The 23,343-nt window shown below is 37.8% G+C and overlaps 1 protein-coding gene across 3 annotated transcripts; it reads right to left on the bottom strand.

Moving 5' to 3' along the window:
• Positions 1 to 1,020: 1,020 nt before the first annotated feature.
• zgc:163098 (uncharacterized protein LOC100037380 homolog) lies at positions 1,021 to 22,216 on the bottom strand. Of its 3 annotated transcripts, none has more exons than XM_007892262.1 (25): positions 22,126 to 22,216; positions 19,409 to 19,489; positions 18,640 to 18,754; positions 18,244 to 18,368; positions 17,480 to 17,547; positions 17,260 to 17,381; positions 16,851 to 16,930; positions 16,100 to 16,265; positions 15,253 to 15,461; positions 12,343 to 12,386; positions 10,362 to 10,466; positions 10,200 to 10,266; positions 9,217 to 9,386; positions 8,560 to 8,722; positions 7,792 to 7,871; positions 7,606 to 7,693; positions 6,502 to 6,630; positions 5,347 to 5,509; positions 4,730 to 4,822; positions 4,053 to 4,116; positions 3,375 to 3,525; positions 2,815 to 2,925; positions 2,326 to 2,585; positions 1,821 to 1,985; positions 1,021 to 1,578 (listed from the first exon to the last, which is right to left on the bottom strand). In XM_007892262.1, exons 1-25 carry the CDS (start codon positions 22,201 to 22,203, stop codon positions 1,443 to 1,445), a joined length of 3,033 nt encoding a protein of 1,010 aa, XP_007890453.1. In that variant the 5' UTR covers positions 22,204 to 22,216; the 3' UTR covers positions 1,021 to 1,442. The 3 variants fall into 3 exon arrangements, with proteins under 3 accessions (XP_007890453.1, XP_007890454.1, XP_042196780.1); XM_007892263.1 differs by having other exon boundaries at positions 18,244 to 18,365; XM_042340846.1 differs by lacking the exons at positions 12,343 to 12,386; positions 15,253 to 15,461; positions 16,100 to 16,265; ... (5 more) ...; positions 19,409 to 19,489; positions 22,126 to 22,216 and adding an exon at positions 11,712 to 11,999.
• Between the last annotated feature and the right edge of the window lie 1,127 nt (positions 22,217 to 23,343).

Below are 23,343 nucleotides of genomic sequence, written 5' to 3'. Positions count from 1 at the left end.
CTCTTGCTTGCAAGGGATTGCTCTAACCACTGAGCTACAGGACTCCACAAGTTAGTAGGATAGCAGCATTCATCATCTTGTTCTGTTTGCTGGTAAATTTCCACAACGTTTAGCAAGTCAGTGCTCGGTATCTTCAGTTAATTTAATGATTCATTCATTATAACGGGACTCTTACGGGTGAGTTGCATATAGAGGTGGGATAATTGCAATGTTACCAGTTTGTTGTCCTGAATCAATCTGGTCTAAGCACAAGCCCAAATCGTTTTATGTCAATATCACTATCATTTTTCTCAAATATGAGTTAAAAATCAACAGGCTTCCCCTATCCAAATGTAAAACAATTGGATAGGAGTCCAGACCATTGCTAATACAGGATACAATGACCCGGGGAGTGCAAAATCACAACACAATATCATAGTGATACATTTATTGGAGGAAAGTATGTTCTGATAATTATGAGTCAATATAATAATCCTTGCATTTGATGTCACATCTTCGCGACATCTCTAAAGTGCTTCACAGAATATAGTGAATTGACTGTATAACGACACAATAGCTTTCCAGGTAGTAAGGACTATGTGAATGAGCCCCATCTAGTGGGAGAACATTATTTTTTCTTTCCCTCCTTAGTATTTTGATTCTTGCTGGAACCTCTCAATCAGTACCTAATTTATGTGGTCAGGCATCATGTGTGAGCCTAACCAGTGACTGCTGCCAAGCTTTCCAGTTATAGAGGGTTTCATCGCAGAGCCCCGACTCAACATCCAAATATATATATATATTGCAAATATACAGACGATCAGCTGGGCTAATAGAAAAGTGCGAGAATATTTGCCCAAAATAGTCACTAACATTTATAGTAAAATCCTGTGAAGCTTACGTAAAAATGCTAACACTCGACATTAAATGCAAAGCAGCTTACATGGTGCCAAGGGAATCTAAGTTAGGTATGCTTTTAAAGGGCAATATAAAAATAAAAAAGTGCGAGGGGTGGAAATTAAAGACGAAAGTACAATTCAGTATAATAATTGTCCTCAAGAAAGGGGTCACTAAACTTTATTTAAATGTTATTACAGAAACTGAACACCAAGATGCTTATAAGGATCACAAAACACACATTCATGTCTCCTGCAGCTCTCTCTGCAGATATTACACAGATTTAAAAAAAATACTTGTACTAAAGCACAAGCAAAATTTGACAAGAATGCAGAGATGAATGCTTTACATTGGCAAGGAACAGTTAGGAGATTTCCAGATCATAACTGATACCATTTTCAGAACTGAATCACCATCCCATTGTAAAATGAGCAGCAGTTATCCAAATACAAAAGCACAGAATATTTATTCCATCTATAAAACAAATGGAACAGAGTAACAGAGGCAAAACAAAGTACAAAAAAGCTGCATTTTCCTTTATGTACATGAAAGCAGAAATGTTGATGTCAGTGTTTGCTCTTCTTTGACTTTTTACGAGACCGGTGAGGAGTTCTTGAACGTGATCGTGATGGCTTGGATTTCTTGGGAGAAGTTGAGTGGGAATGCTTTGACTTTTTGGGAGATCTAGATCTTGACCAAGATCTATCGAGAAACAAAAAAAGAAATAAAAACAGAGTCCCTCAAAGATATATTTATCAATACATATTTTATCCTCTATTAGACAGCACCAGTCAACTAAATTCTTGTACAATAATAGATCAGTTAGAAGAACCATAGCTCAAGTATACAACAGAAAGATAAAGTCCATTGGACTTTAAAAGTATTCTACAAATTTTATAGCAAGCATCCACCTAGTTACAAAAGATACTATTAAATGCCCTCACCTCTTTTTCCGCTTGCCACTATTCTTTGGGGAATCTTTATATGCTGGTGATGGAGACCTCGAGAGGGTATTTTCTTTTAGCTGTGATCTTTCAGACCAAGGCGAGACCGATATTCCATATCTGCTGCTCCTCGAAGGACTTGGTGAATTTGTACACCTCCCTTTTCTGGAACACAGTGAATAGATTGACAAGTGGTGTTAAGATCAGCAGTAATGGGTGCAACTGTCTTATATCCCCATAAACACTATGATTCTAGTGGCTTTATCTTGGTAAACCATACATTCAATAATTGTAATTAAATGTAGTTAGTAGGTTGCAATAAAAATCTGAATTTAGTGCATTATTACTGAAGTAAAAATTGTACCCTGGTAAGAAATCATTGTTACATAACCCTTTGTTTTTTCCCTATTCTGGTTCACAGAATACTATCTTCAAGAAATTCAAAATCTAAAATGTAATCATTTTTAATCATTCTTGTACTTTAGGGGTACGTGTGCTTTGCTACCTGGAGGGTGAAATTGAGCTGCCCTTTTGCTTATCTTTATTCCTCGTTCGATCTTTGCTCCGTTCCTTTTCTTTACTCTTCAGCTTGATCTTATCTTTCTCTTTGGCTTTGACTTTATCCTTGTCTCTCTCTTTGCTCCGTTCTTCAGTTCTGTCTTTTTCTTTTTTGTCTTTTTCTTTGCTTATGTCCTTTGATCGCTCTGAATCTGTAATTTCTTTTTCCTTTTTTTCTACCTCTTTATCCTGGCCCTTTTCCTTTTCCTGTACAAAGACAAAGCAGATTAATCTTTCTTCATTACACAATTATTCCATCTATATGAATTACATTTTGAACCACAGCAAACAACCGTATTAACTAATCAATTTGACTTTTGCCACCATTCCTGGTATTAAAAGATTCTTGTTTCTTTCAATTCAGTTTACTGTGTTAAGTTTGTTGCTAGAATTATGATGCTCAAGAAAAAAAAAGGTAGCCAGCCAATTATCTTACCCTTTGCAAAAGTTTACTTCTATAATGCTCAACCTGTTGTTGAAATGTCACTCCTGATTTCTTGGGTCTTTTACCCGATTCCAATTCATCTTGAAATTTCATTACTTTTAGCTGGTGAAATAAAGTTGAAATGTAATCAGATATCAAACTCTAAAAGCAACTAATTCTCTAGACCACACCTATAGACTGTTCAGAATAATACCTACTTCAAGTTAATCTCAGACCACAAATTTGAAGTACAAAATACAAACAATGGATGGCTGAAACAATAAGCATCCAGATAAATTTAAACCAATTCAGCACACTATTTCTTTAAACTATTTGAATTCAAACAATAGGTTCTATAAATTCATATTAAGATAGAAGTTGAGATTATAACAGAAATGTTTTGATGTAAAGCATACAGCATTACAGTTCATCAGTGAAATTATCCCTAGACTTGCGGGTAAAATCTCTCATTTATAGGGGAAGAAAGGGACTCTTCTTCCATTAATTATTTATTTTAAAATATATTAAGAGTAATTCTAGGGATTAAGTAAATCCAAACCATTAGCATTTACCTCAATTTCTCGCAGCTTGGCACGTTTTTGTTCAGATATTTCTAAGAATTTCTGTGATTTTGAATCAATGGGTTCCTCCCTCTGCACCAATGATTCCTCTGACTCAGAAGTGTCAGCTGGTTCCTCCTCAGTTTCTTCGGTTACTTCTTCCCTATGAAGCAAATTCACTCCTTATGATTAAGTGCTTTCAAAAGCTTTTATAGCAGTGTTTAAGGGATGGTGATAGTGAGTTGTGACTGATCGTATAAAAGCAGCATTCACTGGATTTGCAGCAGAAATATCAAATTGGTGGAACAGTTGGTGGAGTAGACATTACCGTATTGAGATAATCACTAACTCTTCTGTCAGCTACTAGCAACAGTTAATACTTGGTTTTAAAAAAANTTAAAGAACCACAAAACAGTTTTTCAAAAGCAACTTGCCAACATAAAGTGATAGAACTCTTGACTGCAGAAGTAAGAGGAAAAAGTAGAAAAAGGCAATGTAAAGAATGCAGGAATGGTGGTATTGTAATAATGATGCTAACATTTGATAATAGTGCCTGCCTTATCAAGTCATCAATGAGTCTCAAAGGTCTTCATGGGATATACTGTAAAGTGGTGTGACTTGTGTTTTTGTGGGCAAAATATACAAGATGAATTTCTCCCTCCAAGTAGGGAACGATTAAACATAACTCACTTAATGTGAACTTTTCGTTCGGACTCTGGATGATCAAGTAGATCCCATTTTGATGTAGTAATTGCTGCAAAAGGAATTTAACTTTTCAGATTTGACAACCATAAAGCAATGTTGCTCAATATCTTACATGGTAATTAGAAACTCAACACAATAGATATTTCTACTGCTTCAATTGTAGAAAGTGGCTAATTGGATACGCAAATTGTGAGATTGGATGACATCTAGTTCAATGTAGTCAATTGGTTCCAGAATGCAATAGCAACTCAAGAGTTAAAATAAGTGACTCTTGATGATATATGACACTTTATACTCGCTGTGGGAACATTAGTCTGACCATTACCAGTTGGTAGTGCTATCTGCTCCTCCGGTTACCAGCAGATTGTTCTTTGTTTTTGACCCCAACTCTAACTGCTTATTCCAATAACAAGCGTTTCATATCATTTACATTGAAGATTCCCAGGCAGGCTTTCAGTCACTTGCTGGAACTCCATTCCCAGGCTCTCTCCCTTATTTTTTTCAAAGTGCACTTCAAAAGAGATACCTCTTTAACAGCACGCTACCTTGCTGAAGCCCTCCTAAAAAGGCAGCAATTAAGTATTTTAAGTTATACAGATCTGAATTATTGCATATTAACATCTACCTGTAAAATTAAAGGCAAGTAAATTGAAAATCCATACCATGAGCTTCCAACAATGACTCGTCCACCGTTTCCCATTTTGAAGGAGCAATCTTTAACAATGGTTCCTCCTTTTTAATTATAGTTTCTTCCACTAAGCAATGAGAACATTTAGTCAAATAACGACAACCTCAAATAATATGGAAGGTTTGGGATAATTCTGGAGAGATGCTCCCATGCTATTAGTTATTTATCCGAGGCAATATTCATTTTACAGGTTTACAAATGCATCAATATCTTTCAGATTTAGTCCTTAGAATGAAAGAATTGCAAAGAAAATATGATTTATCCTTTAGAATACTATTAGCGCTGACTGAAATAGTCTGAAGAATAGGAAGCCTATCTCCACATTGTGTGTCATTGAAGCTTTAGGACAGTGATATTTGGAAGCGCAATTCCATTGAGATAACTATTAAGACACTAAAAACAATGTCTAGATATAAATATTAATTGTATTTCACTCAACATGAAGAATTAATTGGGACCTATAAAAGAATTGCAGCATATAAAGGTCAAAAATTTAAATTTTATCTGAAACTTAGATTATGGTTAAGAGATCAATTCTTTACTCACAGATTTGCAAACCACTACAACAATAATGTTCAGCAGCTTACTTACTTGGCATGCCATCAAGGTCATCCTCAACTAATTTCAAAGGAACTCCATCAATATCATCTAAAGGTGCTCCATCTAGTGGAATATCATCAATTGGCAATCCATCAACATCATCGATCGGAGCAATATCTTCGTAAATTGGTGCGCCATCTACATCATCAAGCACCTGAAAAAAGGTGCAGTGATGCAATGAAACAAATTTTGTTTATACACCAATTCTATGTAGAATTAGAAAAATACTAAGCTACAATAAAGCAAATCATCTTTGCTGCACAACAGAGCAATTTTTTCTTACTATCTCATCTGGTTTTCCAATATGTCACTACTTTATAAAGAGATGGGTATAAATCATGCCCTTTTTTCACAGGTGGAACATCATCATCAATTTCAGCACTTACAATCATTTGGAGCAGAAAGGCAAGATATATGTTGCCTGCTCAGATGAAGCCAGGTCTGCTTGAGTGCTTAAGCAGAACACCAAGCAGTTTCTAAAATGTTATAAGAACAACAGCCCCATCACCATTTCCAACAACATAAACTGAATTATTTTAAGGTACAAAACATTCTTAAAATTAGTTGCAGTATCTACCTGGCTTACTGCATCCATAGTATTGTTTTGATTAGCACGACACTAAAGGATCAGCACAATTGGAAATTTGATTTAGTACCAACTGGGGTGTTTGAAAAGGGGATAGATGTACATTTGAAAAATATGGTCATTAAAGGAAAATAGGATTAAAAAAGAAACTATAGTAGACTAATAACATGATGCTGCATGATTGGGCCAAATGATCTACTCCAGATCCTATATTCAAATCACTACAACCAATGTAGATAACCAATATACCTGCACGTGGTTTACATACAGAGATGTAAAAAATTCATTATGATTTTAATAATCTATGAAAAATTCAAGGACCACTCCTTTCATTCAAATTCACATTTTATAGTGACAGGGAGCTATCCACACCAGTTTTTTTCCCCCAAATACCAAAAAGCCTGACAACACTTATACAGTAGTCTCACATATGATCTAAACCAATGATTGATTGCTGGAGCCAATGGAATCCTGCCAATATACCCACCTTCGACTAGGGGAAAAATGTAGCATTCAATCATACTCCACTTAGAAAAAGGAAATAATTAAATGATACATACCTCACGTCTTTCTGATGCATCATCATCCAATTTCATTAGTCCAAGGAATATATTCTGTAGCCTAATGAGGAAAGGTTCTGGATAAATAGCCCAGTCTTCCCACGCCCTAAAACACGCCATTACCTTTTGCTAAGCAAAAACAAGAAAGGACAATTACCAATATGTTTGTTCTGTGTCTAACCAAACCATGACCTCTCCTGGAATATTCCTTTACTTCCAAGCATGGTTAAAACCCGTGTATATACAAATATAAGGCATATATTTGCAAACAACCAAATCCTCTATAAACTCATGTATGTAATATGGTAGTCCACACTGTCAAGTGACTCTTTTGATCCCTGTCAAAAGTAGTCCATGACAGGTTGTGAAACTTAATACTAGGCCATATGTGTCCATGAATTATACCAATTTTTGGTGACAAATGATAAACCTGGATATAAAATAAATATTGGAAATATTTGTAAAAAAATGCAAAAATGGGTGACACAATTCAGAAAGTATAAATCTAGTTCAAAATAAAGTCTTTTTTTGCTGACAGTTGCAGAAGTCTTACAGGAATTGAATTTGCCTGGCTCAACCGAGTTCTGAGTGGGCACAATGCCACAGCACACACAACACAATCTGCCACTGTTCTTGCTTTGAAACAACAAGCTTGATGAACTACACATCAAGGAAGTATTAGGCTGGTATTTGGTGAACTGTGAAGAAATACAGTTGTTAAGCATGGGTTACCACCTGGAAAAATAATTGAAAAGCAGAGGTGTTCCATAAAACCCATGGTTAATGCACAATGATATAAAGTGGAGAAACTATTTATTTATCACCTGACCTGCAATATAACAAGCTAGGAAGTGTTTAATGCTGACAGCGGTTGACAAATGTAAAGTTGTTTAATTATTGTCAGGCTTCATCAAGAAAATAACAAAAAAGTAGCAAAAAAACAAACAATGAAAATCAAGAGGTATATAATTGTACATACTTCAAAAAGGTTGCAATTTAATGTTAGGTTTACTGATCAAAAATGCTCAATATTAAAACAAACCCCTCCAGCTCCTGAGGGCTAATGGAACAAATGTTCTCACAAGACAGCTGCCAAAATTATACCTTAAACTGCTCTGCTTGAAGTCTTGCTTGAATCACTTTGTGAGCTTCATGCATATCAGAAAATATCTGAGGAAGTCTGGATTCAAAGCTATGAAAACAAAGCACTCAAATTATACATTAGCTTTCTGAAAAAAATAGTTAAAATGTTTAAAATGTTTACTACAAAGCTAACTTTAAGAAACTTACTATTTCCTATAATAAGATGCGTTAGCTACTTTTGCACAAGAATTATACAGAATATCAGACACCAGGTAGAGTCTTGCTATCTGCAATGAAAAGAAAATATAAAGCATTAATGAATGGATCATTGTTTTTTCCTTTTAGAAATATTCATATTACACACAATGGACAAAGTTAAATTAATGTCCATATTGTAATTTAATTGGGAGACAAATGTTGAAAGAATGTAGTAAGAACAATATTCAGGTTTTAGTACAGATGTAACTAATACAATTCATCATTGCTACCACAGTTGCAAATCAATTAAAAAAAACTCATTCAAGGGATGGTCCAAAGAGTAAAAACACCACGTAGTCTAGCATTAAACTCTATAGACTAGAAAATTGAAACCTTGACCTCCTGTTGTGTGTAGATATCACAGCACAGCAGTTGGAGTGCCACATTTGGCCTTTGCACTCTAAGCTGTGATGGCTTCTATAGTCAAATAGCCCGTTGACACTCATGGCCTAAACTTACTCATACAAAATGAACCACTTGAATGAAGTGCCAGATGGCTGCTGGCACCTCAGGAACTGTGCCTCAGGCAGCATGAAACTCAATATATTAAGATGAGAAGCAGGGAAGAGAGAAAGGGGGGGAAAAAAAAGTATTCTCCAGTGCATTTACACAAGACCAGAATTACAATTACTTACGTGGTTAAATAACATATACAGAACATCCCTATACAATGAATACCATCACTTGAATCTAGAGAAATAATTCCTTCTTGCTTACCTTTTTCTGTAGTGGAGTCTGTAAAATGGACAATGACTCTGCAATGCAATCTACTATTTCTTCAGCTGCCTCAGCATTATTCAAACAGAAGACCATAGCTTCACCTATATTATTTCGATGAGGTGCCAATCCCCTCAAGATATTCTCCAGTTTATCTCGCTGTCTATAGAAAACATTTTTAAAAAGACTTGTATGAGTTGCTTAACAAAACAGCACGTTTTAAAAAAATATTGAATCCACCTGAACAAAAGTAATTGCGATATACAAACAGAATTTATTGATTAAAATGTTGAACTGCTGTCAGATAAGTCAATTTATGCCTTTTAGATAAACTTTGTTTACCAAGGATTTTGAAAGCAAGTAGTTTGAAAAGATCTATTCCTTTAAGTTAAGGCTGGATGAAAAATGTATGTATTACATCTGTTTCTGGCCTCCAAAATCATTGTTGGAACATACTGATAGATTTTATGAAAATTAGTCCACTGAAATTCACTAAATTTTATAAGGTTCCTTTACTGAACTTGGTTTCATTTGAAGTGGCTAACTTTAGCATTTCTGAATGAGTAGAAAAAATAACTATTACAATGAAAAACATTTACACATTTACAAATGAATGCAGATTTATAGGAATTGGATGCTTATTAGTGAAACACTTACTCATCCTTCAGTTGTCCCTTCTTCACTGGCTCCTCTTGTTCAACAGGCATTTCCACGGCCCCATCCTCTGGCATGCCTTGCAGATAGGGATTCATAGGTGGAGGGTGCCAAAATGAACCAGCTTTGAAAATTCGAAAATCTACTGTTCGCCATTTCGTAGGAGAATCACCCTGGTTCACAAAAACAGTACATGCAGATTTGTTTCCCACATTACAGTAGGTTTACAAATCACTTATTTACATTATAAATCACTTCTGCTTATAGCACAAATGGAACGTGGAGTGGACACCGATATTCACTTTAACAAAATATTTAAACATTTTGGAAAGCTGGCCAGCTCGCTGCAAATTGCAATGCCACACTTCAAAACATTTTGAAGCATGATGCGTGCCAAAGGAGCTGGCCGGCTTTCTGCAGGCCTGCACAATCATGCCACCAATCAAGTGATTGATGACATTACCGCATACAAGTGGTGACCATCTGTCGCACCCAGTTGAAAAACTGCTTGGGATTTTATGGCGCTCCAACTATCATTTTATAATAGATATACATAATAATAAATTGGTCACTCAATCCAAAACGGTTTGTGGGACACTGCTGTGCGCAATTGGCTGCAGCATTTCGCCCACAAAATATAGTCAATTCACTTGCATATTCTGTGATGCGCTTTGAGACGTCTCGAAGACGTGACAAGGCGCTATATCAAATGCAAGGATTATTATTGTTATTACTACATCAAAGCCACATCAAACTTGGTCAGAGTATAAAATCACCAGATTATATGCGAATTAATTTGTTTTTTTTAATCACAAGGTTACTGGAATAACATTCAAATACTACTTTAAAAATCTTGATCATCTGGTTGCATAAGATTTCACAAAGTGTAAAGATATCCAGGAGATATGAAGTCAACTAGCTGATAAAATACCACTCCAGCATAATTTTGTTTTATTATAAATGAAACAATCATAAATGTAATTTACCTGCAGAATAGAAAATAACTTCCATCTGTAGTACACATGTGCTGGGGTCTTGTTCTCAAACAGGAACCTGATGAGAGATATTGAAGTGAAAATTATATCGTCTACCAATACTAATTGAAGAGTTCATTTGAACACCTTTAATACTATTAATTTTTATATTACCTAAACAAGGGGTTATTCATTTCTCGGTTCATAATTATAGCTTCAAACATTGGTCCCTCACGCACCACAAACTCGATCATTCGATGAATTATGCACAATAAGTTCCTAAGAGAATAAAAGGGAATTGAGGATATCATTCAAAAATATCCAGTTAAACACGTCTTGAATGCTTCTAAATAACAGCATTACACTAACTAACAGAACTGCTTAAAAAATTAAACATTTAGAAAAATAAAGCCCATTAAAAATATTTGGCCTAACACAGATAAGACGAGCTTCGAAGTTGATGCTGTCCCCGTTCTCAGTGTAATCCACAATCTTAATAAATGGTACAAAGCTTCCAAATGTTTTACAAGTAAAGCAGATCTCCAATCCAACAGAAAATTTCCACAACTACAACCGACTGAATTTTACTGCATTACTTACTACTATCAGCTACTACAGGCTTATATTTTCTTGCGATTGCTAATTATTGGATTTCTGCTGGCATTATTAGTATCTAGCACTAACATTTTGGGTGGTGCACTTTCCTAGAGATGTACATACTTCTTCCTATAGGTACTAATTGGAATTACTTTAGTGGCAGCAATATCCCAGAAACAGTAAGGGTTATAAAATTCAGAAGTAATGACAAATAATGTGTACCAAATCAGCATTTAAAAAGCTGCATATATTACAGGAGTTTTTTGGAGGAATATGAATTAAATTCTCCAAGGGATGTGAACTAAATTCTCCAAGGGATGTAACCAACAGAAGGGAAAGCAAGGAGAAGCAATGATATCTGAACTGTTATACATTTGCATGCAGAATGTCTCAATTATTTTATTTATTTAGCAGAAAATGTTTCAGTCCTTACTGGCATGTAGTTACGGACTGAATAGATCTAATGAGCTTCAGGCCACGTGTACTCGGGATCAAACCAATTACATTATACCACTGTATAGCTTTTTTTACAATTCTGGTATATGGGAGTTGTAGCAATAGAACCTTATTTGTGTATCAAACAATGTTGTTGTTGTACTGAAATATACTGCAGATTTACAAAACAAAATTGCTAAAAAAAAAACATGCCCAATATTCACAAGCATTTTGGAATGAATGCATTACAAGCAATTTCAATACTTTAGCAAAAGATAGCTTAATAGCAGAAAATTAACATTACTAGTAAGTTGGTTTCACTTATCCTTTGTTGTTCCACTTATCCAATGTAGTTGGTATACATTAATGTATAAAAGTACTACTTTTAATGTAAGCATTACCTGAAAATGCCATGTATCCATAATTCATGTGACCCAGTTGATTACTAATAGTAAAATCTATTAAAAGTATGAGGAGCTATCAGGGTCAAACCGTGGTTGGGCATCCTTGTTATCCCACGAAGCCCTGGACATTTCGCACGGAACAGTGAAAACCAGCGCGAGGCTCCACTCAGTTCAGCTTCCTGAGGCACCAGTTGGCCGCCACTTCAGTCCCATGTTCCTTTGGTCCACGTTATGGTGCGACTAAGGCACACTCTAACCACAAATCTTTTTTTTAAAAAAAGCTATCACGTGCCAGGAGTCCCCAATCCTCTGAGCAAGACATCAAGTATAAGCTCAACCATTTAGCAAGCTAAGAGGCACTCACTCCGCTAACAGAAAAGAAACAATCGTTCAGTCAGCATTGAGAGTGGTTTTGTTAAAAACAGAAAAATTATGAATAATTAAAATTAATTATTTCAATAAAGATATTCTATGTAATCAAAGCAATTCTGGTTAATGTTACTCGCCATTCCTACTACTTATATTGATAACTCCATTTTCTGATCAAGAGACACTAGTTAAAAAAAACTTATCTTTTTATGGTTGCTCGCAGAAATGGGGCACATCCTTGGAGGCACGTAAGCAATTGTGGAAAAAAGTCCTTTTATTTTGTAAATTTAGTTGGAAATAAGCTGCTTTGTCGTAGTAGCAGTAGTAGTAAGAATGAACTGAAAGTGTACCTTTCTGTTGGGATAACCACTTTGACTACGGCTTCGGACAGAGTCTGCACATGAAGTCACATCAAATAGTAAAAATATAAAGAATGTGAGTATTGGCTGGTGAAACACTGCAGGACATACAGCATCAAGAACAAAACAAAAGCAACAATTTATATTTTAGTGCTATGCTTAGTTTTTTTGATATGCTAGCTACGAAAAAATACAGCAGTGACGTATAGCACTAAATACTGCACAACAGAATACTCACCAGGACGTTTGGCCCAACATAAAACCTAAATATCTGAATTCTGAAAAGTTTCTGAAGGCTACTCTCCCTTTGTACTGCTGTAGCACACACTGAACAGAACACTAAGTGCTCCTTTCAAACTATCGGTATACCTTGTTGGGAATCAGTAATATTCCTAGTATATTTATATGCTGAGTACAGAAATATCACCATGTGTAAACCATACATTATTTGGATTAGAGCAACAACATATTTGTGCTCTAAAATAAACAGCATAGAAGTATAACAGAGCAAGACCACGGATACCTAATTTTATTGTAGGGGCAAACAGACCTAAACACATTTTTTCTCTAGTGTTCTGTCTGCATTAACTTTGGTAGAATTTGCAATGTAATCAAAAGTTAATGAACTAGCAGTGTAATCACTGGTTAAGATCAAATATTTCAAGTAGTAAAGCGAAATGTAAATTAAAATGCCCAGACACACCTGTTTGACTAGATGTTGACAATCCTATCCAGGTGATAAATATTCAGACACTGCTAATCTAGCCTTTTAATTTCAAAATGGATCAGTCGTGGTAAATATTATACATAACTAGAATACTACAATTTTCTAACAATTGTAAAAAGATCAGCTTACAATAATGCTATGGGTGACAAAGTAACGACATGACAATTTAGCAATTTGGTTAATTTTTAAAAAACTTAGAAAAGCTATATAGTATGAATTTGTACTACAGAAAAGATAGATTTATCTGTAGCCCAGTTTTTTTTCCTCAGAAACAGACAGTGGTGGAATATATATAGAAAAACAGTGGAATTAGCATTAAATAGCATTTTACAAACCAAATAGTTTCAATCAATGCAAAGGCAAGACAGAAACAGAAATGGGGTGAAACAAAGAGAAAAAGTGTCTCAAATGGTTAAGAAATTGGTAATTATAAACTGGAAAACTATGGATTTACACGGCTATTCTTTTTCATTAAGTACATTTAAACATACTGTAAGTTTGCAGAAAATTGGATTAGAAATGTAGTGATTTCTAATGGAATAACTTAGGAGTTGCAAAAATGGGGACTTCTTCCAGTAACTAGAAGTACATCACAGCTCACTAGAACTCCACTCAGCTGTAATCTTCCATTAGAAATTAATGAATCTTCAACCCTAATATTGACTTTGGCAGAAACCTTCATCTTTCCAGAATCTTGAGATCCTTTGGTCTACAAGTGCCTCCTGTAATGTCACCATCGAGGAGAAGTTTCACGTATCCCAGTAAAGCTCCATAACCTTTAATGGGCATTTTCAACTGGCCAGGGAGCCAACCTGAAACCACCCAACCCAGAAAATAATAATATTGACAATGTGCAGTAATGTGCAGCTGGTACCATTCGATCCCGAATGGATCGGGTCCAAAAATGCCCTTAAAATAAATTGAGCTGCTCTAGCCACCCCGTCGGTGACATCATCAGAGGGGACATGCAAAGTAGGGTGCAGGTCCCAGGTAAGCTTTAACCTCAATGACATTTCCGATCAAAAGGTATAATGTACGTTTATAATTCTAGGGGAGTACTTTGCGGAAAATGGGGGATTGGGTACTTTTTGTTCAGACTTACCTTCCCCTTTAATATGATTGTGGATATTTAGCTACCATCTTAAATATTTTAGCAAGAAATTACACAAAATAGATAATGAACAATGGAAGTTAATTACTGACCGACATAGTGTGCAAACAAAACTATACTACTGCGTAAGATGAATGCATTAAGCATTGATGGTCTAATTATGTAGACACAGCATTCTATAAATGACATTCCTGATGTATACATATAAAAATTCAGTTGAACTCTTCTAAAATAGGCAAATATCATAAAAAAACAGGCTTCCAACTTCAGACAAACTAGCCTGGTGCTCATTAAAGCTACCTTTAAAGAGACATGGACAATAATGATACTACTACTTAATCTTTATTTTCTCCTTCAAACAATTTTCTTAATTTCCTTCCTCTCCTCAAGGCAGTTTACACCTTTTTTTCTACAGAGATGTTGATTCATGGTCACTATTTATCTTCTGGTAACTCAGCCAAGCAGTTATTAGTCATTTGTGAGCCTCGACAGTGAGTACAGACAGGCCAGTCAACAATAGGGTGCATCACAGCAAAGATTGATCCTGTCCTCGCCTTGTCTACACACACATGCAGTGGCGATGCAACATTATGAAGAGTGGAAATATGGCCGAATCTCCCTTCTCTCACCTGGGTTTTGAAGCAAATTGTAGAAGATTCTGTCTTGCTAGCACATATCAGGTATTAAGCTTAATACCTTTGTAGTATCCTAGTTTTTATCTGCCGACTACAATTCTATGTAGTAGACATTTTAACAGCTAAATTGCATTGCGGATGCAGAATCATCAATGGCCAAATATAGCTAGGCAAAATTAACTCCACGTGTTTCTCATGTACATTTGACAACTAGTTATGACAATGTGCCATTATGAGAGTACAGATTATGCAATTGTTATAGTATATAGCATTAATAGTTTATACTTGCAAAAAATATGAATAATGATGAGGCCTGCACACATTCAATACATGAAAATTTGCAATACTCTATGCCTACATTAATATTCTGTATAAGTATTTACTTTGATTCTCTAGCATGCACAAAAATCATATTCACATAATTTTACCTTATCAAATTCCTCCTTGGATTTTGCTGGCGGCAGTGGCAAATCGGGGTTCCTCAGCCTCACTCTAGGCTGTGCGTTAAAGGGTAAACCCGATGGAGGAGGAGGAAGAGTCAATTCCATCATCGCTGGTGGAATGTATATGGGATGTGGGGGGATGGGCACTGCCTTCCCCCACCCTAGCTTCATTTCATAACCCATTATAAATTTCCCTGTAAACGACACCACACCTGATCTTTAGCACAACAAATAATATAATGAACCTTGCATTTGCTATAGCGCCTCATCACACCTTTCAGACGTCTCAAAGTGCTTCACAGAATATATTGTAAAGTGAATTGACTGTATATTATGTGGGCGCACAGATAATGTGGTTTCCCTTTAAATATTAGTTACCAAATTATTCTAAAGTGTTTTGAAAGAAACACCGCCATTCACACTGAAAAGGTTGAACACGTCAACCAAAGGAAACAATTTCAAAACGAGTTACAGTTGGAAACCAGAGTCTAAGCACCAATTTTCTAACTATACTTTTAATTCATGTTTTAAAAAATATTAAATCTAACTATGTTTTCACCTACTATTGCATTCAATTGAGCTACAATAACTTCAATAAAAAGGCAAAACACTCCCCATAAACTTTGAAATTAAACGAATATTGGCCATGGAAAAGAAACATTACTTTAAATCAAAGATTGTCCTTGAAACTAGCAAGTCATGACCGTCTCAATTCTTAAAAAAGAGGATTGCAAAATTTGCAAGAGGCGAACAAGATCAAACGTGAAGTAATATGCCTCAATACGACCCTGCAATCTACCACAATTGCACAATGAAATTGGGATCCACTTACCATTCAGGGATCTCAGACCTCGATCTGCATCTTTTCTGTTCATGAAGGCAACAAAACCACAGTTTCGGACTCTAGCCCGTTCTTCCTCTGTTCTAGGCCACATGATTTTCACGCTTGCCAAAGGGCCAAACTTGCCAAATTCTTTACAAAGCATTTCTTCATCCATCTAACAAAAATACAAAGAAAACATTGTTTCAGAACAGTGTTTTATTAAACAAAATGCAAATAAGTCACAATTCTCAAGTATCCTTAAAAATTTGGCAGGTTGGTACAGAACTCACAGAAGTCTTACCTTTATAAATTGCACAATCGCCTGAGTCATATATTCACCTGAGTCCCATTCAGTTTCCTATTGAAACCACTTTTTTTTTGCGCTACTTGTATTAATTTCCTTCTAACTTGTAATGCTGCTCCCCTACCCTCCACGACTCCTGCACTTACCGCATGGAAGTGCAGGAAATTATTTGGTGCCCCGTCGACGGGTGTCCAGAAACTTCAGCTCCTGTGATTTAATGAGATTCCAAGTGTGCTTCCGGCAACGGTCAAGATGCATTGAATCACAAGAGATGTAGTCTTACTCCGTCACGCATGCGCACTTACAGGCTGCATTAAATTACAAATGGCAGTGTAGATTAAATCAGATTTTCTACAATTTATACGTGCAACTCGGAGTTTGAGCAAATCATATTAAATGTTATGGTCCTGACTGATACGACTTATGTAAGTTTAATGTATTAACAGTTGAAGATACCTGTGGATTTATGTTTCCAATGTACAAATTTGTAGTGTGAGGATCCCCTGAATCATATGATCCTTGAGCATCATCCTGCACTAAATACAAGACATATCATCAGTTTAGTTTTGCATTTCAAAATAATTTACTCAAGCAAATGTTAAAAGATGATGTAACAATTCAACACTAAACTCCTGTAACTGCTACAAAATCATTAATCTATAGTTAAACAAGGACATTGTATTCAAAAATGGAATTCGACTCGTCAGTAAAATTTGCATAAATCAGAAGTTAAAAAGGTCAAAGAGATTATTTTTTTCCCTTAGTTTAAATCTGTTTATGTTACATGCAAAAAAGGATTTTATTTGTTTGTTAATGCAGCTGGAATGCACTGTGCAAAACACTAGAAATGAACCTAAATACTTACAGACACGCCGATTCGTTTGCTGTTCTTGGTCTCCAGGTATGGGTTCAAATCTACTTTGTCTTAAAGTACCATCTTTAATTGATCTTTTATTCTTGTGCCTCTCTTCACGCTCTTCTTGAATCCTGGAATGAGGGAGGAAAGGTGGGGAGAAAGGTAGGTTACTCTAAAAAATATTTTTCTATTTTATTGAAAGGTCATAATCATTTTACTACCCACTTACTGCTTGAGCTCTTCTTTAAATATTTCCAAATTGCTCTTCTTTTTCTCATCTTTTACTTTTTTGTTGGGCTATTTGGGGAATAGGAGGGAAAATAAATTACAGTAAAATACAATGAAATTCATACATCACTCCTAAATTTTCATTTCATGTAAATCGAGAATGTTTACATCAATTCTTCTGCAAAATTATTTTGACAGAATTCAAAAAGTAATTAGCTATTAGAAACATCAGTATGTCTTTTCTATTGAAGTAGTTGTGCAATCATGTTGTGGTGAAAATGTATTCCTATACTTAAACTTTTAAAATCACAATCCCTCATACACACACACATGCAAATCTCAGGTGACGAAGAAAAAAAATTATAAAATTGATTGAAACTTTTAGAAAAGCAGGAGCATAAACTTGGAAATGTAAAATATTGCCCATTAGTTCAGTTTAAAAAAATGTAAAATGCATTTCACTTATCAGAAGTTTAGAATGCAATGCATTTTTATTTTTCAGTTTGTTATTTTGTGTGAACAAACCTCCTACACAACCATTCAACTGATATCAATAACTCTATTATCAAATAATCCCCACAAGATACAACACATACAGTACAACATACAAGATCAACTTTCCAGGTTCTGAGGAAGCCAATACTGATCAATGAATGAAGCGGTTAGTTTGATTTAACTGACATATACAAGATAAATTCCATCTATCCATTTCTAGAAGAACAGTAGCTTTACTAAATTATGTATTTTCTTCTTTTTTTAACTTACGTGTTTCCTCACTTCAGAAGAATGTCTGGATGGTGTAGAAACATCTTGTTGTGGTGCTTTTAATTCACCAAATTTGGCTGTAGGTTTATATAGTTTTGTTTTCCTTTCATCTGCTCCCTTGTCTACTTGAAAATTGAAAAAAATGCAGCTATGAACGCAATAAAAGATCCAACACCGTACAGCATATTATCACCAAATTTCACTAAAAAACTCAATTTAATATCATCAAAATTCATGTTTTTTTTGATCGCCATGCTAAAATTGGAAATATTCCTGGGCTTGCAAGGTCAGGTTAGTCTCTATATAAGGACGGATACAGAATGTGTATATTTAGTTTTTAAAAAATATACAAATACAGCTAGATCTTAATCCCCCAACACAAAACAAATGACCTACCTTTAGATGGATTTTCAATACCACCTCTCACAAAAGTTTTAACATTGCTTCCATTGTTTGAGTCAAAAGAAGCTAAAAATTCTTCATAGATTTCAGCTGCCTTCAGCTCTTCCTCCTGTAAAGGAATATTTTCTCTTTTTTAAATACGTTGTAAGACATAATTCATTTTGATAAATCATCATTCCTTTATTAAATCTATTGTTCTGCACAAACCTCTTTGTGCATAGGAAGAAACTAAATTTATTTGACGTTTAAAAATTATGATTTTTACCTCCATTCTACCTGTCGTAACTAATTAATGATTACTTTCAGAAATAGTTTGCATACTATATCCACTTTTCACATGTGGTGAACCTGCGCACTTGCGCACAACCATGCTTTCGATCTCCGCTTCCCCCTCTGCCCTCCACCCTCAGCTTGGTTCTGTAACGCTGTCTGTCCAGCGTCTTGGGACGTCCTCCCGAAGTGAAAGGCGCTCTACAAATGTAATTTTGTTGATGTTAAACCAAGTCCTTAAAAATGTTTCTTTCGCAGTCAAACACTTGACAAAATTGGCTCTTAGGGCAATTACGTGACGTTCACGCACAGCAAACTTTGAAACTTTCTGGTCATCATTAGTGAAAGAACCTCCCAGCTCATTGCTAACACTAAAAAAATTAACTTGTGTTCTGATGTCAGTCATTGTATTTATAATAGGGTCTTTCACATCGGGATGACATCTCAAAACTCTTCACACAGCTGAATTATCATGCAGAAATATAGCACTAACCTTTTTTCTAAGTTCATCCTGCTCTTTTTTGCTTAGAGTCCTTTTAACACCTAAATTCTTGAGTTTGTTTTCTGCCATTTCCTGTAAGTAAATGGGATGATTTACCATACAAGCAAAGGTATAAAATAAACACAATGTTTGGCCAGAAGTGCAAATCTTTGATAACTGCCGTTGAAAAATCACACCACATACAAGCAGCTAATTTTATTGGTTTGTCATTCTAACACACTTTGTTTTTTTATATTCAGCCAACAAATTGTCAATCTACAGGGAGGCTATTAGATTGAGATTGCTGAAATTGTATTCATATACCCATAATGATAAAACTACAGAACTGCAAACTGTGACGAGAAATCAGATTTAGTTCCCCGAGTCTTATCTCAAGCAGAGCATGGGAGACAAAAAAAGTAGTAACATGGCAAAGAATGCAAGTAAGACAACAAGGCAAAAAAAAATCCAATACTTGTTTAAAATCACAGGTTAAAATAAGACTTTGGGACTTTCAACTCACAGCCGAGGTTGACACTCCAATAGAGCCTGGGGAGGGGTGGAGAGAGAGCGGAGATATATCAAATGCAAGTCACTTGTCACTGGGGGCAGGGAGCCAACAACCCACTCATCCCCTGTTAAGCCGGCAAACCAAAGCCCTTACGGGTATGGTGGTCCTAGCTGGACAAGCAGCAGGAAAGCTTGCCAGTGATAACAATGACAAGCTATTAGGTTTGAGCTGGTCAGACTCCAGCAGTACCCCAATACACACTCTGGGGTCTCCAAGCCTTGGCTCAGGCCAATCTACACCTAATACTTTCTGGATTTAGGTAAGCAGAATGCGTCCCTCCAGAGAGAGAACGCATTCCATTCCAACAATCTAATCTCTGGGATTTCCATGTGTAGTGGGATGCCTGGAATTTTGGTTTGGTTTGGATACTCTTAAACATGATGATAGGTTTCCGTACATGTCAGACACCCGGCTGATCAAAAAAACACTCCAATACAGTATCGGGGGGAAGCTGCATTATTGGGTGGTGTCATTATTTTGAAGACGTTAACCCGAGGTTATAAAAATCCTTCCACTTGATATTGGGCCTTATCACATCTTCGAGAAGTCTCAAAGCGCTTCACAGAATATACCGTAAAGTGAATTGACTGTAATATGTTGTGGCAAAACTCGTTGTATGGCTTTTAGAATAGGATTTCATAGCACAATTTACTGCACAGTGGAACAGGCCACAAAATTTAATTCGAACAAGTACATATTATGTTTATCGGCGTAAGGGATACAAGTGCTGGGTAATGGAACACTTAATTTTGGATACCCAAGTGTCAGAATCAGCAAGTTCAGAAGAAGATGTTCCCTCTTTGCCTTGACATACTCTTATCTTATTTTTCTGATAAGTACGGTCAGCACTGAATATTTAAATATTCACATCAGTGCACGGTACTCTTCTGAAATTACAGCAAATGGGCTCCATTTATTATTATAATAATAATAATAATATAGGTGGAATGCAAGCTTTTCCTCCAAACTTGCCGGCTTTGCTTCGGGATTCATCACAGGATTAATACCCCCGAATGGAATAATAATCTGACCACTTCACCAGACAAGCCCACAAACCGAGGAGGACCGAGAGAAGAAGCGAGTGGCTCAAAAACATGTTGGCAACTCGATGAATTTGAAATATTTTTTTTTGGGGAGGGGGGGAGGGTTTAAAGAAAAAAATCACTGTCGCTTTTTTTTTAAATTAAAAAAAACGACGAGGCTCAACCGCAGAACTCTGTATAAACCTTAGCATCTTTGTGAGCTTATTTTTTTTATAATAATTTTTTTTTGTTGTTTACACACACACACACACAGAGAGGTTTGGGGCTTTACAACGGGTGATGTAGGATTTTGATGGTGCACACGAAGACCCCGACACCTCGCCACTCGACGACGTCCGAGTGAGTCGCGGCGGCGGAGCGGGCGGGCGGGACCTGGGGGCGATGGTAAAGTGAGGGGTGAGGGGTGTGTGTGCGTGTGTGTGTGTGGGGGTAACACGAGGGAAACCTGTGGCGTGGGGCAGGGAATCGCTCGCGGCGAACCCCGAGCGGTGCCACTTTGTCCACCATCCCCGGCCTGAGCACGAAGTGCGCCACCGCCGCCACCAAAATGTCTGCCAGCGATTCGCCACTCGGGTTTTTTTTTGGGGGGGGGAGGAGGGAGGGAGGAGGGGCAAAGCCGCGGCTTGAAAAACGCCACATGAAAAAAAAATGCTTCAAAAGTCGTCTCAAAAGCGCCGGGACCTCGGTGCTGGTGGGTGGGGAGGGGGAGGCTCGCACTTGCTTCGCATCAGGCGACGGCGGCCTTGCCCCTGGGCTGGCGGGGAGGCGGGGCGGCGGGTGGGTACGCGCTCGTAGAAGTCAGGCCTTCATCCTACCACCCCACCCCCCACCCCCCGCCCACTCCCCGGCCCGAAGGAAGGAAGGAAGGCAGCCGCCCGCCCGCCCGCCCGCCCAGGCCTCGCGCCACCGGCCAACCCGCCTCCACGTAAAAGGGCCGCCAGTGGCGGGGGCTCCTTCAGGCCGCTTTTGGTGAGGAGGAAAAGGGAGGCCCACCCCCCGCCCGCCCGCCCGGCCCGGCTCCTGGCCTCTCTCTTCCCTTCCCCCGCCCCGTGGGTTTACACCGCGACCCCCCACGCTGCAGCCCGGCCCCGCGTACCGCTCGGCGCCGCCAGTACCTTCGCCTTCAAACCGTTACCAAACCGCGAGTCCGGGCGCCGCCGCTCACACCATCTCCGCTCGCTCGCTCCGCGCATGCGCCGGCACGGCTGCCGTGACGCGGTCAGGCGGCAATTTCAAAAACCTGCCTCCTGACCCTCACGGCCAACCCCGGCGACAGGGAAGGGGCGGCGGGCGGCTTGGTTCGTGGTTGAGCTGCCCAGCCCGGCTCACCGGCAGCACTGGGGGGATTGGGGGTGGCAGGCAATGGGGGGCGGGCACTGGGGGGTGGGCAGGCACTGGGGGGCAGGGGATGAGGGACCAGGCACTGGGGGATGGGGGGACAACGGGGAAAGAGAGGGAGGTTAGGCATGGATTGGGGGTAGTAATAATAATAATGATTCTTGCATTTGATATAGCGCTTTTCACGTCGGGAGGACGTCCCAAAGCGCTTCACAGAACACACACTGTAAAGTGAATTGACTGTATATTTGTGGGCAAACGCGGCAGCCAATTGCGCACAGCAATGTCCCACAAACAGTCGTGGATTGAAAACGACCAATTTATTATTGCGTTTGGTTTTGGAGGGATTATTATTAGGCTCTGTGTGGAGTAAGGAAACTTGCCCAAGGTTTCGCCCTCTGCCTGGAATTGAACTCGGGTCTCTCGCTTGCAAAGCGAGTGCTCTAACCACTGAGCTACAGGACTGGGGAAAGGGAAGGAGGGAGGGGGCACTGGGGCACAGCGGTCTTATTTGGACAAGCAGCGGGAAGCTTCCAGATAGTGCCCGCAATAGAATGCTCTATGGTGTTAGTTGGTTAAACTCCTGCAATACCCCAATGCACACATTAGGTTCCCCAACACTTTACTAATACTCTCCAGGATTGGGGAAGCAGTGTGCCTCCCTCCAGGGAGAGATTACGCATTCCAATCCAGTCACAGGAAAATTTCCACGTTTAGTTGCATGTACGAAACCTTGGTTTGGATACTTTTGAACATTAAATGCATTAAATCACCCAGTTGACCAAAATGAGCTTTGTGACCATCTTGCATCCCATCCAGTCTTCGAAAGGAAGAAACAAGTATTACAATTAATTTCCCTCCATTATTTAACAAATTAACATACTGTTCCCCCAGGAATTATCTATTGCATTGATTATGGGATAATTTTACTCAGTCTCATCGAGCTATCAAGATCATGAGTTCAAGCCCTATTCATAACTTTAAACCGAGTCTGC

This window comes from Callorhinchus milii, unplaced genomic scaffold, assembly GCF_018977255.1.
Source record: "Callorhinchus milii isolate IMCB2004 unplaced genomic scaffold, IMCB_Cmil_1.0 Scaffold15, whole genome shotgun sequence".
Lineage (NCBI taxonomy): Eukaryota > Metazoa > Chordata > Chondrichthyes > Chimaeriformes > Callorhinchidae > Callorhinchus > Callorhinchus milii.
This window is presented reverse-complemented; position numbering and strand designations above follow the sequence as displayed.

Excerpts from the sequence above, each read along its gene's own strand:
- zgc:163098 (XM_007892262.1), bottom strand. The coding sequence starts at position 22,203 with ATGCGCGGAGCGAGCGAGCGGAGATGGTGTGAGCGGCGGCGCCCGGAC. Across the intron at positions 10,267-10,361 it reads ATGAATAACCCCTTGTTTAG|GTTCCTGTTTGAGAACAAGA; the intron begins GTAATATAAAAA and ends ATCTCTCATCAG. Across the intron at positions 4,117-4,729 it reads GTCATTGTTGGAAGCTCATG|CAATTACTACATCAAAATGG; the intron begins GTATGGATTTTC and ends TTCCTTTTGCAG.